The 18,079-nt window shown below is 43.0% G+C and overlaps 1 protein-coding gene across 1 annotated transcript; it reads left to right on the plus strand.

Annotated features, from left to right (window-relative positions):
• Positions 1–481: 481 nt before the first annotated feature.
• capn2l (calpain 2, (m/II) large subunit, like) lies at positions 482–17,836 on the plus strand. The gene is made up of 21 exons (XM_088610352.1): positions 482–819; positions 2,263–2,332; positions 7,251–7,369; positions 7,935–8,068; positions 8,608–8,776; positions 9,286–9,369; positions 10,005–10,090; positions 10,321–10,395; positions 10,842–10,999; positions 11,503–11,672; positions 12,441–12,452; positions 13,026–13,237; positions 13,675–13,711; positions 14,316–14,381; positions 14,677–14,734; positions 15,237–15,301; positions 15,580–15,648; positions 16,119–16,197; positions 16,376–16,492; positions 16,780–16,838; positions 17,415–17,836. The coding sequence occupies exons 1-21, from the start codon at positions 583–585 to the stop codon at positions 17,436–17,438; spliced, it is 2,100 nt and encodes a 699-aa protein (XP_088466478.1). The 5' UTR covers positions 482–582; the 3' UTR covers positions 17,439–17,836.
• Positions 17,837–18,079: the final 243 nt, after the last annotated feature.

Consider the following 18,079-nt stretch of genomic DNA (forward strand, 5'->3'; position numbering starts at 1 on the left):
AGCCTCTTGAGAGAGGACAGGTTCTTCAAGTCCACACTGAAAAATAAACTGAAATAAATCCAGAGGTATTCTTTTAATTTTCCAGATCGTCAATGCCTTTTGGAAAAGAGCCTGTACAAAGGGGTCATTAATATTCTTTGATACCAACATGGAGAAAATCAATGAAAAAACAAACTTACATATAACATATTGGTCTATCGAAAAATATACGTTCATACACTTGATAAAAAGCAGCAATCTTCTTGGTTCTAGTGAATAATAATTCGGGATTGTACATAATCCTATGGAGAAAAAAACTACATTATTTCGCAATACTTTTAATTGGGCGTGATTAAACTATTCTTGAATTTAATACAAAAAGTTTATTTGGATCTAAACTGATTAATGAATAGGTACATCCTCCCAAAAAATCTTGAATACATCTTGGTGACTCACAGACGCAGTTCAGCCCTGATCAGCCCTTTTCCCGTGTTTGTAAAGTGACGCTTCGCCACACCCAGGCGGTACTGAACGCTCAGAGTCTGCACTCAGCTGCAAGCGACAGGAAAGCAAAGCAGAGCAGAGCTCAGCCGTTTGTGCAACATGTCTGGGATTGCCTCTAAGCTTCAGCACCAAAGGGCAAAGGCGCACGGTTTCGGCACCAACGAAAAAGCGGTGAAATACCTGGGCCAGGATTTTGAAGCTCTGAGACAGCAGTGCCTGGCGTCAGGTGTGCTCTTTGAGGATGAGACCTTCCCCCCCGTGCCCTCAGCCCTGGGCTTCAACGAACTGGGACCGCGCTCCTCCAAAATCCGCGGTGTAACCTGGAAAAGACCGACGGTAAGATGATATGATCTCCTGGCGCAGTCAGACATTGCGGGCGTCGCTGCTGGCTGATGGGCAGGAGTTCGCAGTTCCGCGGAAAGCAGGCTGTGCCGTGACTGCCCTGCAGTCAGTGTTGTTTTTAAATCCCTTCAACATGTAGGTTTTCGCTGTGCTGGATTCAGAATTGCTTTGCTATTTTAAAAGTACTGAGGAATTTAGAACTTGAGCTTTTAAAAGGAATTACAATTCTGTTAAAAAAATCACAATCCTTTTTTACCATCCAATCGACCTCAAATTATTAATTTTGGAATTGTAATTAATTTGAAAATACTAATAATTTATTATTAGAAAATGGAAAATGTTATTCTTTTTGTCTAGTATCCAGGGCATTCCACTGAGCAACCACACCCACAAACTTTTACAGCAAATTCTGTCAAAGCAGAAGTCCCACCTCCTCTGGCACAGACCTCAGAGCTGACTGAGTGTACCGAGTTAGGAGCAACTTGTCTTGACCCTAAGGCACCTTTCTATTCAGCTTTGAAATCACCTTTCTCATATTCCAGGGGTAGACATTTCCATGTTTCTGGTGTGAGTTTGCTGCTCGTGTTGTGTGCTGATGACAGGAAGGTTTGAAAGGAGGGAGAGTGTGGATAGCACAGGCTGCCCTTCGGTGCTGTGTCTCTCTCTGCAGACATACACACACACTGAGAACTGGTCAACCAGTGAGCCTCAGAGCTCCCAGGAGAAACGATCCTGCAGGCTTGGGAGCCCTGCAGAGCCCTGTAGATGGACACTCTGATTCACTTACAGTACATAGTCATGGAGCTAAGAGAACACATGTGATGAAATTCCAAATGAGAGGCAGCTCATCTGTTTCACTTGCTCTCTGTGGCTAAGCGTTCCTCTGATCGCCTCGAGCCATTTCTTGAAATGACTGGGTAGCTAATGTTATGGGTAACTTTTTCATTCTAGCAGGTGAATCAATAGAGAAAAAATACTCGTTTACAAAGATGATTTACAGGCCCATTTGTACAGAATTACCATTTCTCTTCTGCTTGTGCAATGCCTTCCTGCATTGACAGTATCCTTCCATTTAGAGCTCTCTGTTAGAGCAAATATCTAGTCTTTGATAATGATGACTTAATTATTCTATTGTACTTAATTATTCAACTATTGTATTATCAATATGGCATTCATGATTTCAGAAATGCATTTATTATATAATAAAATAATTATTATATCAGAAATTCAAAATCTTGCTGAAATATCAAAAGTTTACCTATTGTGGTATATCTGAAATAGATGACTTGAAGGATTTATTAATCTAAGCTTTTACCATTTAATATTGAACAGCAGTGTTGAAGTAAGAGGTTCAGCACTTGGAGCCAGTTGGTGCTGTAAGTGTTTCCTGTGTTCAGCACAGCCTGTAGATTGACTCATACCTGCTCTCCTCTGCAGGAGCTGTGCTCCAGGCCCCTGTTTATAGTTGGAGGTGCCACCCGGACTGATATCTGCCAAGGGGCTCTTGGTAAGTTTCAGTATGGATCGCTGGTCAGCCAGCACACCCGCCCTGGCAGTGTAACACTCACTGCAATGCAAGAGTGTTTCTTGCGTCCACACTGCTCTCCTCTCTGCACGGCTCGGTCTGCCAGCAGGGGCTCTTCTGAATGCCACTCTTGTTTGTCTGCTTGCTGTTGGCTCAGGGTCACAGCCACACTTTTTCTGTCTTGACTTTAGCACAGGAGTTTCATTGTGAAAATCTGAGATTTGAGTAAATACTCTAAAAACTTGAAAATACAGCCATATAACCTTTAACAAAGAGCGCTTCACTCCAGATCACCAGAACAGCACCCACAAGTCTAATTTAGTTTTGCCTTTTCTCTATGTAGTTTTGTGTATCTCCATAAACAGCTGTTGTTTAATTATAATTATTTGTGTAACTGAGTAGTTACCTTAATACAAGTAATTTATGTTTATTAACTCAATAATATATTCAATTTGCTATTTGAGAAGCGAATTATCTTGCACAGAAAAATACAATGTTATTGAAAAAATCTGTTTAAGTAGAACAGTCTTTTAATTTATTTAATAGCAAGAAATCCTTTAGTGTATAAATGTTTTCTTTCACAAACTCATGAAGGACAGAAAGTTGTAACAGCCAGTTGATGGTAGATAAAATCTGATTAACTACTGGTTCTGCTGCTATTAATTCATATGCAGCAACACTTGTGGTGGAGAGATGTCCATCAATATTAAAATACGGAACCAGGTCTATAAGTGATTTCTAAAACCTGACACTGGTCACCAAACTACTAGTGTTCAAATAATTTGTATAAAATACATAATGGATTAATTTTTGTAGCATTTAAAGTATTAAATTCAAGTGATTTAGCTAAATCATTATAAATCTGATAACATTCTGTTATTAGACCTGTGCAAACAAATCATTACAAAATTAAGTGTATTCCAGTAAACATCAGTAAGACTTTCTAAAGAACAGAGAGGCACAGTAAAGCACAACATGACCTGTGTGCAACCAAGGTAGAGCCGAGGAAGTGAGTCTCAGGAGGACTTTGAGAAGGCCGTGCAAGGTGACAGCCTACAGGAGGAGAGGGAGTGGTCTGCTGGGTTTAGATAGATAATACTTTATTAATCCCGGAGGGAAATTGATTAATTTCCTGAGGCAGTCCTCAGCCTGAGGCAGTCCTTCCGTTGTGGGCTCAGTAGTTTGTTCACAGAGGTAGTCAGAAAGAGCACACGGGACAGTCTGAGCTTGAAGCACTAGAATTAATTACAGTATGTTAAACTGAGTCTAACAGAGAATGCAAATAAACCATATTAACTTGGATAGGCCCAGCTGCTGGAGGGCTGGGTTGTCTCTGATGTTCTAAAACAAGAACGGTGGAGGTACTGTAACAGCTGGGGCTGGTATTTATCTGCCAGTTACCATGAAGAAAGAGCAGCTCTCTTGTTCTTAAACTTGTCTGTCCTGGCTCTTGATGGAAAAGGTCTGCTGTCTCTCTGCGTCTGTCCAGTCTCCCTGTGGGCTTCCCAGTCTGCTGGTGGAGCTACTAGGAGCAACAGACAATAATCTCAGCAGCAATGAGAGTAAAGCAGATGGGAGGGATAATGACTGACAAAGCTTCTCCTAATAAAATGCAATTATTTTGGTGGTGTTAGTACAACTCCTCTGCTAGTTTCAGTCCACTGATATCTGAATGTGGAAGGACAGGAAAGCCTGCATGAATCGAAAGGCTCATCAGGTGATTGTAGTGATTAAAAGAACTCCTGATCCAGAAATCCCTTGTACAGTTCGTACCTCTCTGCTGCTATCTGTGTAGTTTAGTCATCAAAGTTTTTACCAACTCTGGTGCAGAATATTTACAGAAACAGAATCTCTGTCACAAGCTCTGTGGTAAAGGCAGCACACAAAGCTGCTTTTATACCACAGCTTGTTTTCCAGTAAAGTATGGAAAAGATTATTGTTTTCCTCAGGGAAATATTCTGTTAACCTAATTTCTTAACATTGTCCTGTAATTGTAATTAGAAAACCCAGCAGAGGTCTTCGCAGTGTCTGGCTGTGCAGTGAGAGATATAGTAACCTAGGTGAATGTGCAGTGGTATTACTACATTCTGTCTACAATGAGCTGCTGTATAATTCTTGAATGTATGAATAGTAATTTAGGACACAAACATACCCTTGTCAAGTGGATACATTTATTATTATAAGGCAGTATTGAAACTCTAACATTAAATTCTCTTAGTTAATGTAAACTTTGCTGCAAACCCCTTTGCCTATCCTGCTGTCAGTGTAGTATAGTGTGTTGAAGACGGCTACATATGTCCCTTTGATTGGTTCATCAGTTTAGCTTCAATGTCTGCACTGGCAGGTAATTCTGAAGCTCAGCTGTCATGTTACTCCGTTACTCTGGCTGGATTTGCAAGCTTCTTGGTTTTGTTTCTTATATTTTATTCCACCACCACTGCTCCTTCAATCAACATTTTCTGTATCAACTCTGAATCTGAATCAGGTCCAGTTTTCCAGTTTACCATGAGTCCCAGATGAAACCAATCCTATTTACTGACTTTAAATATAAATTCATATGTCAGCACAGCAGATCATTTTTCTCATATTGTGATGCTTATTTTCTGCTGATCCTTAAATACTGTATGTTAAATCATGCCTGTGAAATCCACTTTGACTGTGCTCATGAGTGCTGGTCATTGTTCTATTGTTTGTAGAGCCCTGATTGTATTGAGTGACTCCCCAGTGTGTAGATTCTAAAGTACTTTTCCAGAAATAATTCCAGCTGCAGCTGAATTCCTAGTCAGTTCCTATACTTATGTGTTATACTGACAGTAAAGGCCCTCAGGGAACAGGGAAGCTCTCTAAAGAAAGGGTGCCCAACCAGTTGATCACGATCTACCAGTCAATCGATCACAAGAAATAAAAAATAAATGGGCTATTTGACTATTTACTTTTTTCGATAGCCTAAAAATGTAGTCAGATCTGTGCATTTAATGTCATACATTTTACTGCCCTTGTGTGTATTCAGTTCTTGTCGAATGGGTTGTAAAAGTCTCTTCCCTGCTGGCTGACACTGGGAAAAAAAGGCTACAGGAGCTCCATAAATAAAGAGTGTTGTGTGTGCTACCTAAGAACCCCACATTCGCTACAGTGCATAGTGGAGAGAAACAGACTGTTCGTGACAAATTGGCCAACAGTTTGATAAGTTTGATTGCCTTTCCGATAGTTGTAGTGTTTGAGCGAAAATGATGAAGCAAAGAGACCGAAAATTTACCAGTACCACAAAGAATGGGAGCATGATTATTTTTTGTACTTTCCCATTCAAATCTGCAATGCTAGCGTCTACACGAAAAAGGGGAATATAGAACAACATTTCAAAACTGCACACAAAATGTATGATGTGGAATTTTCCGCTAAAAGTGAGTTACGGAAAAGAAGAATGGAAAAATTAAAATCTCAACCAGCAGCAATCGGTTTTCACGAGGCCTAATACAAGAGGGAAAGCAGCAATAATCGCATCGCTCCGTGTGAGCCACGTCCTGGCTCAACACAACAAGTCATTCAGGGATCGAGAAGTCATAAAAAAAGCGTTTGCTGAGGCTGCTGACTTGTAGTTTGTAGATTTCAAAAACAAACATGTTTGGGGAGGTTCAGACAGCTGTCTGAAATCAAAGAGTTTCTCAAGTCGTCTAAACACGGTGAATATGCCCAATTAGAGGATGACCAGTGGCTTCTGGATTTAGCCTTCCTCACAGACTTGACTGAACTGCTGAATGAGCTGAATGTTGAGCTGCAGGGACAGAATGAAACTGTCATCGACATGATCAGCAGTGTCAACACGTTAAAAAAAAAGAGTTCTCCAGTAAGCTTCTCAGTGACAATGCTCATGGTAGGATATTCTTTTTTCTAAAATGGGGAACATTACTTGTTCACTGTAGCATGAGTCACTTGCTTTTATTTGCTGTCATTTTAGTGACGGGTATCGTTATTGTACTCATGTGTCCACAGTCTGTTTTCCCTGTATAAGAGCTTCAAATTCACTCTGATAGATTGCGCTGTCTGGCAAATGAAAAAGTAGATCTTACATTAAAAAAGGTTGGGCACCCCTTCTCTAAAGGAAAGGAGGTTGAGTCCCAGCCCTTATTCTTTCCAGCTCTGACACTCAGACAGGGGCAGCAGGTTGGGCCACCACCCATAACCTGCCTGACCCCACAGCTTACCCAAGGTGCAGTGCGGTCTCTTAGTGAAAGATATTTCTATTGCACCTTGACATACATGTCAGGAATGCAAAGATAATTATATATCTGTTCTGTACAGGTTATGCTTTCTCATTCCAGTGCTGTGCATGATGCCTGAGTTTTCATGGGTGTAGCACAGCCAGCTCTGAGCTCAGTTAGCCTGGGAGCAGCAGGAAGATACAGCACGGGGAAGGAAATGATGTGTGGATGAATTTGAAATCTCTGGGATACGCCTGTTTCCCTGCAGGCGAGACAGTGAGATCTCACCCCACACCCCTCTCCCTCTCAGCAGAGCTAAAGGAATCCCTGCATGTTTTTTTCTTCTGGATGTTCATTGATAGTGGGATTTGCATAATGAGCTTTATTGGGTGCAGCTCACCTGCTGAGGAGAATGACAACCTGTTCAAAAAGAATGAAGCTGTCCTTTCTAAAAGCAAAGATGCCATGCTGCTTACAAAATAGTGCCACCTACTGGACAATTTACAACACAACAATCCATTGTGTTTTGTAACCAGCAGAGTGAAAATGATCTATTATTTGACTTCAAAATGTATTTTTCATGTAATTCAAATTGGGGAGACTGGTAATCCTTGTAATTAATATCTTTCTTTTTAATTGTGAAGGGTGTGCTGTTTCTCAGCAAGCCCAGGACGCCAGTCTGTAACTGTGTTTCTGCCCAGGTGACTGCTGGCTCCTGGCTGCCATCGCTTCCCTGACTCTGAACGAGGAAGTCCTGGCTCGAGTCGTTCCCAGTGGACAGAGCTTCCAGGAGAGCTACGCCGGGATCTTCCACTTCCAGGTAAGGCAAGGAAAAGAACCAACAAGAAAACACAACAGGACTAGGGAACAGCACATATTTCCAGTGGTGTGTTATTATATTGGAGTTGTGTGCCTTATTGATCCTACTGACTGGGTTTCTCCCCTGTGAGTGCCAGAAGAAGGTGTCTGGATCTTTCTTTCAGGTGATGACCTTGCCGTGACAGAGTTCCATTTATTTCTGATGAGCCACATGTTTCTGTTGTAATGTACAGTACTATTTTTTCAGAAACCTACGGTATTTTATTTCACTCTGCGGTGGAAAACTGCCACCAGTGTTGGAATAATTCATTGGCCAAGTGAAACATATTTCTCAGCTTGTAAGTAGTTGTTAATAAAAGGCACAATGTAATGCTTTGACAATTTCAGTTAGTGACAGGAAAAATGCTATTTTTTAAAAAAAGCATGTAAGCAGAGATGGGACATGAGATGGGGTATGTTGGGGTTTTCCTTTTTGTGTCTGACAATGGGCAGTTAAACCAGCAAATAAACTGTGTAGCACAATCGTTCTTTGGCAGTTCAAATGCTTTCTGTCTCCCTGCCCACAGTTCTGGCAGTTCGGAGAGTGGGTGGACGTGGTCATCGATGACCAGCTGCCCACCAGAGACGGGGAGCTGCTGTTTGTCCACTCAGCCGAGGGCTCGGAGTTCTGGAGCGCCCTGCTGGAGAAGGCCTACGCCAAGTGAGTAGGGTCACTGGTCTCTTTACAGACAGAGGTCAGCATCACACAGAGATCCTACACCATAACCCTAAATAACTCAGTGATAAGCTTGACAGGAAAGTTTAAAAATCGAGAGTAGCTAGCTATAAATATATTGTTGGAATAATTCAGAGTGAACGGACAAAAATGATTGCTCTGCTAAGGCTGTGTGAAAATATGTCCAGAAATCTGCTGGAGTGCACTGACTCTTGTTAACAAGACACTGGAAATATTTGCTGACAAATACCAGCAGAAAGTGTCTTCTGTGGCATTTTCTTTTTGAGAAGGTGATTGTTTGTAATGAATCGATATTGCATACTGACTCATTTCATCCCAGTACGTCTGTGTACCTCAGAAGATGTTCAAAATGTCTCTGTAAGCAAGCTGTAATTTGCATGTGCAAAATTGGATTTCATGCTGTGTTGATGTGATGTGGTTTGGCCTGTCTGCTGTGGAATAACTGCAGTTGTGCTCTTCCTCAGAGTGGGTCGCAGGCCAGTAAAGAGATTTTTTATCGACAGACTGAATGGATCCTACGAGTCCCTGTCGGGCGGAAGCACCACCGAGGGGTTTGAGGATTTCACCGGCGGGTGTGCAGAGGTGTACGAACTGAAGAGCAAGAACCCCCAGCTCTTCAAGATCATCCAGAAAGCCATCGAGAGGGGCTCTCTGCTGGGCTGCTCTATCGATGTGAGTGGAACCCTGGGGTGTTCACCGCAGTTTATCTCACCTCACTTTGACCCAGCAGCTTCCTCAGTCCTCTACTCCAGAGGACAGAGCAGCCGGTCTTCAGTCCTGACCAACACCGCTCTGTAAAACACCTTCGGGACATTCTAGAGACATAGAGGGAGCTCGCTAGGTCTACAGGGCCAGCGATTGGGGAACAGCCCGACGGACAGGGAGTGTGGTTTGACAGTGGCTGTCTTCAGCTCTTCTTCCTTCAGAGGTGTCCAGCTGGAAATGGTTATACTTATATTGGGGATCAAACAAAGACAGAAACATTATATTGGATAGCAGTGTCGTAAGGGTAAATGAAAACAAACGTTTTAAAATTTCAGAGTAGTGTAAGAAAGAAGGAAATAAAGATCTGGTTGAAAAGTGTGATTGCTGAGGAAGCACGGTGCTGTTACGCTGTCATGGCCATCGTTGGTACACGAGCACACATGGAGGCTGGCTGATGTGTTGGCTCTACTGTGTAGATCACCAGTTCAGCGGAGACAGAAGCTGTGACGTCACAGAAGCTGGTGAAGGGACATGCCTACTCTGTGACCGGCGCCGACGAGGTCAGTGCGAGCCTGCCGTGTTGGGCTGGGGGAGTGGAGGAGTCGAAATGTCTTCTCAGTTACCGTCTGGAAAAAAGTTTCATCCCCATTTCCTATTGTTCTAGATAAAATACTGTATTTAGAATGGATATTTTAAAGGTTAGAAGTTCTAGATTGAAGGTTTGAAGGTTCGATTAAGCAAGCAGCCTTCAAGGTCAGATGAGCTGCAGATGACCTCCTTTATCCTTATCTTCCCTAAGCATCTAAGTCAAAAGGTTACTTGAAAATAGTCATGTTGGTGACTTGTTTTCAGAAGGAACTGCAGTGAATTTAAGTCCCTGCCTGTGACCAGACTACAGTGTACAGTAAATGTTAGATGTCTTTCCTGCTGTCAGTGTAGCTGGATGTTTTCTTACGGGACTCTTGATTTAGTAAAGCCTTGTGCGTATAGACTCAGGGTTGCAGGTGTACAGAGTTCTTATCCAGGCGTCAGTGCTCAACCTGCAGGATCACCCTACCCTGCAAACTGCTTGTCTGTATATATATCACAGAATCTCTAGAGCTGAACAGTTTGACTTGCTTGGAGCAGAAATAAGCTCCTCTCTCGCAGATCACCACACATGTGTGAGAGGGGTGACTGGCTTTATCTGTGGCAGGTGAACTACAGAGGGGACAAGGAGAAGCTGATCAGGATCAGGAATCCCTGGGGCCAGGTGGAGTGGACTGGACCCTGGAGTGACGGGTGAGGCTCTGCTGTCTGTGTCACCTGTCTCTTCTCACACAGAGAACATCACTCATCTTCACCTCCTGTGTATTATTAATAATCTAATTAGAACAATAGAGTTACATCCATCAAACAGGAGGTGCTACAACTGAGGAACTAAATTGCAGAAATCTTACAAACTGATGCATATGTTTGTACAGCAGCTTTATCAGAATACTGCAAATGGTGAAATGCCTTTTTGTGCACAGCTCTGTGCAGTGGAGGGAGGTCAGTGATGAAGACAGAGGGAGACTGAGCAACAAAGCTGAAGATGGAGAGTTTTGGTAAAACCAGCTTTTCTTTTATTCATCCTCCCCTGTCCTATATTTCTCTTCCTGAGTTTTCTCTATTTTTGCAAAAAGGAAGGTCCAGTTCTGGACCTGGGTTGCTGTCAGTGTGGAGTTTTATATGTTCTCCCCATGTTCACATGGTTATCCTCCCAGTATGTGTCTGTGTCTGCAAATGACTGGTTTCCCATCCAGGCTGTACCCTGCCTTGTGCCCAATGCTTGCCAGCATAGACTCCAGCTCCCCTGTGACCCTGTAGGGGATAAAGCAGTTAGAAAATGATTGGAAATCAGGAGACAACACATCTGCTCTAACCTGTGCTGAACTGAGACTAAGGACTAACTGAAGTCTTAATATAATAATAGCTCTGCCAGATAGGCTGGGCTGTGGTGTAGAGAGTGACACACCGGTTAATTGTGCTTATTTCTCCCTGTGTCGTCCAGGATGTCTTTCTCTGACTTCCTGAGGCACTACTCGCGAGTTGAGATCTGTAACCTCACCCCCGACGCCCTGTCCGAGAATTACAAAAAGTGGGCACTTTCCAAGTTCGATGAGAGCTGGAGGAGAGGCTCCACAGCAGGGGGCTGTCGCAACTACCCCAGTAAGGACAAGGACCCCTTCTCACAACACACTGTGAACTGCCCAGCTCCACCCTGCTGCTCTCTGAGCCACAGCAATCTGGTTTGAACAAGTGATCTTCTCTTGCTTGAAGTGTTTCTTGTTCTTGTGCTCCTGCAGAGCTAAATGTAAGGTCTGGACCTGCATCAGCAGAGAGACTGGTCTGTAGTGGACAAAATGAAATAGAGATTTAAATCAAGAGGCTTGATTTTTTTTCTTGCTCTTTACTCAGTTAATGCATTACAGAGCTTACTGGAAAATTTGAACTGAAACTAGAGCGGGTATCATTAAATATGTTATGCTAAAATTAATATAACAATAAAACAAGCACTTCAGTTTCTTCTTTTGACCTTTGGGAATTTGTACAGCCATCTTCTATAGACCTTGCCTGTAAGAAATACTGGATGTCTGACGGAACAGAAGTTATTGTCGGTTCTACAGTAGGGAGTTCTGACTGATGAGGTCCTGCCCCTTCCTGTTCCCCAGACACCTTCTGGATGAACCCGCAGTTTGTGATCAAGCTGGAGGAGGAGGATGATGACCCTGAAGACAACGAGGTGGGCTGCAGCTTCGTGGTTGGTCTGATTCAGAAGAACCGCCGGCAGCTGAGGAAAGCGGGCGAGGACATGCACACCATCGGCTTCGCCATCTACGAGGTGAGCAGACCCGGAACCTGCAGCATCCTACAGTGTCTCACATCATCATACATATCTGTACGTTTCCCAGGGCAGTGACTGGATGTGCCAGCCCCCTGGAGCTCTTCCCACTGCAGCTGCTGGCTTCAGGTTCCCTCTTCTGCCCCAGCTCTTCCCCGGCTGCCCATTCCAACTGCGGTCCTAGTCCTAGACTCCTGCTGCCCTTTCTGCACCACTCTCTCCTGTCTGCAGGAAGGCATCGTGCCTTCCCCTCCACTCTCATCCCTCCTGCCTGCTCCGTCTCTCCTGTCCCCTCTGATGTAACCAGCTGGCCGTGGCACTCTGGACTCCAAGTATCTCTCCTGAGCCTTGCGCTGGATTTGATCATTGACTTCTTAAAGGTCCTAAAGGTCAAATGTGAATAAGGGTGGTGCTATACAAAACTTGTATTGTAGATTCTATGCTCCACCTGTCTCTCATGGCTCCTTGTTTAACTGCCTATGTTTTATACATGGACATAATGAGTTTCATCACTGTTTCCTGCTGTATTCAAACTACAGCACCTTTTAAACTACTTCTTACACCTGTATGAACTGTTCTTACTTGTATTAATAATGCATCAGTGGGATGAAGATGTACTGTGCAATCACCCACTGCAGTGAATGAACCATTGCAGGAAGATAGTTGGATACTCACTCCTAGATTTTATTACACTTTCTGCTACATCAAACCTTTATCATCTCCTTTTAATATCTGTGAATTTGTGTGTTTCCTTTCTTGTCATTATAGGTTCCCAAAGAGGTATGTTACAAGAGGAATTACACTCTTGAGGAAGTAGTTTGTATTCCGCCACAGTACATCTCAAATTCTTCAGGATTGCATTCTGCCTTTTTCTGTTATCCTACCTGGCTGGTACTTCTTCCAGCCAAAAGCCACAGGTGAAATAACAAGCTATTGTTATGCTTTTGTAAATCAATTGTAAGACATTAGCCCTCCTGCGTATTGCTAAAACATTTGCAAGAAATCTATAAAAAGTTAAAATAGAGATCTGTTATTATAAAATTGTGTGATTTTATTGTGAGAGAAACAAAATATGCGCAGTATTGCACAGTATCACTGAAAAATAATATTAAGATTTATGCGTCCACAAAAACAAGTTCAGGAACAAGGACAGTCTTCTCCAGATTCCAAGTGCTATTTGTCACTGTTGTCACTGTCAGTATGTAGGTTTAAATCTTAAACTTGCTGTTGTTTTAAACATGAGATGGTGTTTTGCTCAAATTACACCAGTAAATACCCTTTGTAAATAAATTTGTGAGCTCAATGGAACAAAACCTGAAGCCAGCAGCTGACAGTGTCTTTCCCTGCCTGCAGTTCTCAGGGCAGAGGAATGTTCACCTGAACAGGGACTTCTTCCTGAGGCACCAGTCCAGTGCTCGCTCCGAGACCTTCATCAACCTGCGCGAGGTCTGCAACCGCTTCACGCTGCCCCCAGGGGAGTACCTCATCGTGCCCTCCACCTTCGAGCCACAGAAGAACGGCGACTTCTGCCTACGTGTCTTCTCCGAGAAGCAGGCCGACTTCCAGTAGGTTCACAGTGCTGCAGACTAGTCACTTAAAGGGCGAGGCAGGCCAGGCACTCAAGCTCACCCCTGTTCGAAGGCGTCTCTGAACAGGTCTCGGATATAACAGAGACACTAATATATAGCACAGCCACACGGGGGCGTAGAAGAGCCCTTTTCAGCTGGAGCCAGCAACCATTATTACTGGGTGATTAAAGAAAATGTATTTGTTCTGTTTTTCTTCAGGGTTCTGTTAGCTTGAATTTTCCAATACATCAGAAGCCTGCATAATCAAAGCCCAGATAAATGTTCACCTGAAAAGTTTGATTATATTTAGAATTGCTGAGGTAGCTCTTTCTTACCAAATCCACATAACTCAAAAGTTACTGGACATGTGGGAAGTGCAGTATTTGTACTTCAAATCCTAAACTGGAAAGCTTATGACTTTGTGTTTTTTTCAGAGAAATGGACGACCCCATTGAGTCCAATGTGGAGGAGGTAAAGATCACCGACAGGCTGTGGCGCCCCTCTCTGCTTTCACCCTTCAGCCTTTTCTTGGTCATCATTAGTAGACAAAGCCACTGAAGGTCTCTGCAGAGACATTTCTACAGACAATTTAATTTGAAGGACTTCTAGAAACTTTAGCACCATACATGAAGATGTGGGGTAGAATCTTATTCAGAATACTGAGCTGCGTCTCTATCCAAGGCATGACCAGCCCTGTTCCCAGAGGGCCACAGTCCAGCAGGTCTGATGGGTCCCCCACAGGTTATCAGTGTCCAAACACTGGGAGCAATTCTGTTCTGTTGTCTTAAGTGGGTAGTTTAGAGATCATGAGATGTGAATATGCTACTCTGTAGCTTTCATCCACCACAAATAGCCATTCCCCACTTAGTTAAATCAATTTAATTACTAAATTGATTAAAATATGTTTAAAGTCTTCAGAAAATGATCATTTTAGGGTGGCACACAAGACTGCTCAATAGTGGCTCCAAAGAACTAGGGCTGGCCAATCCTGATCTAACCCTTAATGGGGATTCGAAGTCCATCGGAAAACGGGACTGTCTGCGAAGGAATACCTCCTCTCTCTCTGTTCTTGCAGATAGTTTTATCTGAGGGTGATATTGACGACAGATTCAAGAAGCTCTTCGGACAGCTGGCCGGAGAGGTGAGTACCTGAGCTTTATTTCTTAAAGCAGGAGCTCACACACACCCAGGAGGGTTTTCATTACAGCCCAATCGTAATGATCAGATGGAATTAATTGTTACCTTGACTGCAGCAGTTATGGATATACATATATGGAATAGCCCCTGTAAGTCAGGGTGAAACATTCAGAACATAACAGGAAACTCACGGCAGAACCAGGAGAGACCGTGACTGTCTTCCAAGAGCTGCCAGCAGGATGTTCGTTTTCATCCCCTGCTTAATTATTCCTGATCCACACATTTGTGTTCTTTCACAGGACAGTGAAATCTCAGCATTCGAGCTACGTTCCATCCTCAACAAAGTGGTGACACGACGTAAGTTTCTTTAATTTATCTTGGTTCTTCTGTTTTTCAAACATTTCCTCCTTGAATTGGAAAGAAGTCTGAGCCTCCTAACCCCAATCCCAATCCAAATTCCCTTTCCAATCCTTGCGACGCCAGCCAAGCCCCAGTTATTTACTTGGACCCTTATTTTGAGCTTTTGAAAAGTTTCAGATTTCCAAGACGCTTTAAGGAAGTGCTAAATTAAGAGAGAGCTCAACTTGTTAACCTGAATCTGAAAAAGTGCTGAATCGGTCAGGTTTTATCAGTGGGTGTTACTGTGGTGTCCTGAATCAAATCAACACCTTTCTGCCTCCACCCACATTTTCTCGGTAAAGTAACAGGCACAGCTTATAGCAGGAAGGTGCCCCTGTAGCACAGTCACTTGTTGAGCCATTCTAACACCTCTCTTGGGTTAGGTTACCAACGGTGAATTGCATGAATCTCAATTGTCACTACAGAGAAACGTGAGTGTGTTTATATATATATATTTTAGGTTCAGATATTAAAACTGATGGATTCAGCCTGGAAACCTGCCGTAACATGGTCGACCTCTTGGACGTATCCTTTCTCAAGTTCTCAAGTTAAAGCTTGTAGTTTTGGTAAGACACTGTCATAGATCTAGGCTCAGTACACTACACAGTAAAAATTCTTTCCGGAATTGAAAACAGCTGGAAATTCTGTGCTCTGTTCAATTCTGAATATTTTTATCACAATAACATAATCCGGTAGCTCACTCCTCATTTCAGATTCTGATGTGAAATCTGAAAAGGGAGGAGCTGAAATTTCTTCTTAAGAACATGGTTTTTCCCTGCTTGTTTCCTTGACTCCTGTCTCAGAAGGATGGAAGTGGTAAACTGGGCCTATTGGAGTTCAAGATCCTGTGGACCAAGATTGAAAGCTATCTGGTATCTAATCCTGCAGACACCAGCTTTCATTGATTTGAAAAAGTCAGAGTTCTATATCTCAGTTATCATGCCATGATGGAATTCTAGAAACACAGCAAGCAGCTGATCCCGATCTCTGCTTGAGATCAGATTAAAGATGAAGGAGAAGCCTCTCGATTCAATTACACTCAGATGCTCTTTGTTCAAGTCCCAAGTTCAAACTTCTTAAACTGTTAAATTTGTTCTGCAGTTCCAGTTTCCCTCAGGTGTTATCATGCTTTTTTACAGTTTCCATTGCTTCTTTCAAGTTTTCACAGTGCTTTTTCACACCTGACTTTGTTTTTACAATAGAGCACGTTATGAGGGCCTCACATAAGTTGGATACAAAGAGCTGTTCACAGTTTCTCCGTGAGGCCCTGTACCCTGTGCCTGAGCCTGCAGTGCTCTGTGTAGCTTGTCTGTTGAAAGATTTGAGTCTTTGCTCCTTGCAGAATATCTACCGCGGAAAGGATGCAGATGGGTCTGGAACCATGAGCTCCCCAGAAATGCGCGTGGCAGTGGAGGAGGCAGGTGAGATCCTGTGAACTCCGCAACGTCTCTTCACAGGATTGGACAGCCTGAAGCCCAACACACTTCTCAACCACACTGCTCACGTTTTCTCTGTCAATATTGTGGCAGTACGAGCAAACCCTGCTTAATGAGGGCTAGACATTCCCAGTTCTGACTGCAGCTGTCTCTCTGACTCTAGGTTTCAAATTAAATAATGCGCTGCACCAGATCCTTGTGGCTCGATACAGTGACCCAAACCTTACCATCGACTTTGATAACTTCGTTGGCTGTTTAATTCGTCTGGAGTCCCTTTTCAGTAAGTGACTTTTATGTGCATTTTAATAATGAATTAAGGATATATGAACAGTTCCAAAAGACAGAAGGCCTCTTGGCCCAACCAGTCTGATTGGTTTATTTGTAGTGGATGTCTTTAATTGTTTACTTGACTATAGCAAACTGATCAGTTTCTTGAAGGTATACATTTTCTACAAATCTGTGATTTTCAGCAAACTGATGTGATGTGGTATTCACATCAGTACGAGTCAGAAATTAAGCTTAGCAGTTACTGGCTTGGTCTTCATTGGCACTGTTGCTTCTCTGCAGAGATCTTCAAGACACTGGACCAGAAGAAACAGGGAGAGGTGGAGTTCACTCTTCTGGAGGTAAGCTAGTGCAGGCATACTGAGCTATGCACCTCATTAGACACCTTAAAAACATATTTGGACAGTTAAGGAGTTATTGACCCTCCTGCAACGATGAAACCAATATATCAATACAAAGATAAAAAAAAGCTCTCCTTCCTGTCTCACAATGAGATGACTCTTCCCAAAATAATGTGTTTATTCCAGTAGGTTGGGCAAGTTGGTTAATTGTTTATAGTTTAAATCTATTACACATCATTCCACTGATCTAATAATATCTGATAGTAATTATTTAATTTACTAGTCACTAAATAGAAGAGAGTCACAAATATGGGCACTCATGTGCTGGTATCTGTAAAACTGGACCATCATTCAGACCAGACTGGTACTATCCTGACTCCAGTAGCACAAGTGACTCCTGTAAGTCACACAACCAGTCATCAGATTGGGGTGTGAGCTACACCTTACCCTCAGCAGGGACCATCAGCAGCTCACTGTCTGGCATTGCTGCCTGCATGTGTGTACAGAGCTCCCAGTCCGCAGCTGACCTGGGGCTTCCTTCTGCTCCAACCTGACTGCTTGACCTCTCCTCCACAGTGGCTGAATTTCACTATGCTGTAATGCTCAAGAGGGGTGGGGACTGGACAAGCTGAGGACAAGACACCCCCCCTCCGCCCTACCTGAAGCACAGTGAGAGAGGAGTGCCCAATCCCATGAGGCAACTGCCAGCTGTCTTTTACATTTTCTTCCTCTAACTTTATATAGACGGTTTGCTACTGTATGGCTTAAAAAGAAAAATGTATAAATAAGCAATAAATCTCATAGAACTAAAAAAAAACAAGAACAGAACAATACATTTTAAAAATACATTCTCCTATACAAATTATTTTTTGATGCTTGAATGGTGTCCAGTACTATATGAGACAGGCACTGCTCTTTCAAAATTTGTGTCTGTAAAGAAATTAAGAACAGAAAACTGTCATTGTTAATTGGGGTCAATAAACTTGTTTTTGAACTAATTCACTGACTTTTGTTGTTTTTGAAGTCTATACTAAATGACAGAAAAAAAGCTGTCTACTTGTCTACTTTCACAGCTGGAAAGTCAGCTGTCCACCAGCCTCAGGGGCCTCAGTACAGCCCAGGCAGGCGCATCACTGACTCCTAGTCAGGCTGCAGCTCTGCTGCCCGCCTGGCAGGTGCAGAAACCAGTTGTAGCTCAGGTTTGTGTTCAGTCAGGCCTGTACTCTGCTCACACGTGGCAA

This window comes from Lepisosteus platostomus, chromosome 17 (genome assembly GCF_059453375.1).
Source record: "Lepisosteus platostomus isolate fLepPlt1 chromosome 17, fLepPlt1.hap1, whole genome shotgun sequence".
Classification (NCBI taxonomy): domain Eukaryota; kingdom Metazoa; phylum Chordata; class Actinopteri; order Semionotiformes; family Lepisosteidae; genus Lepisosteus; species Lepisosteus platostomus.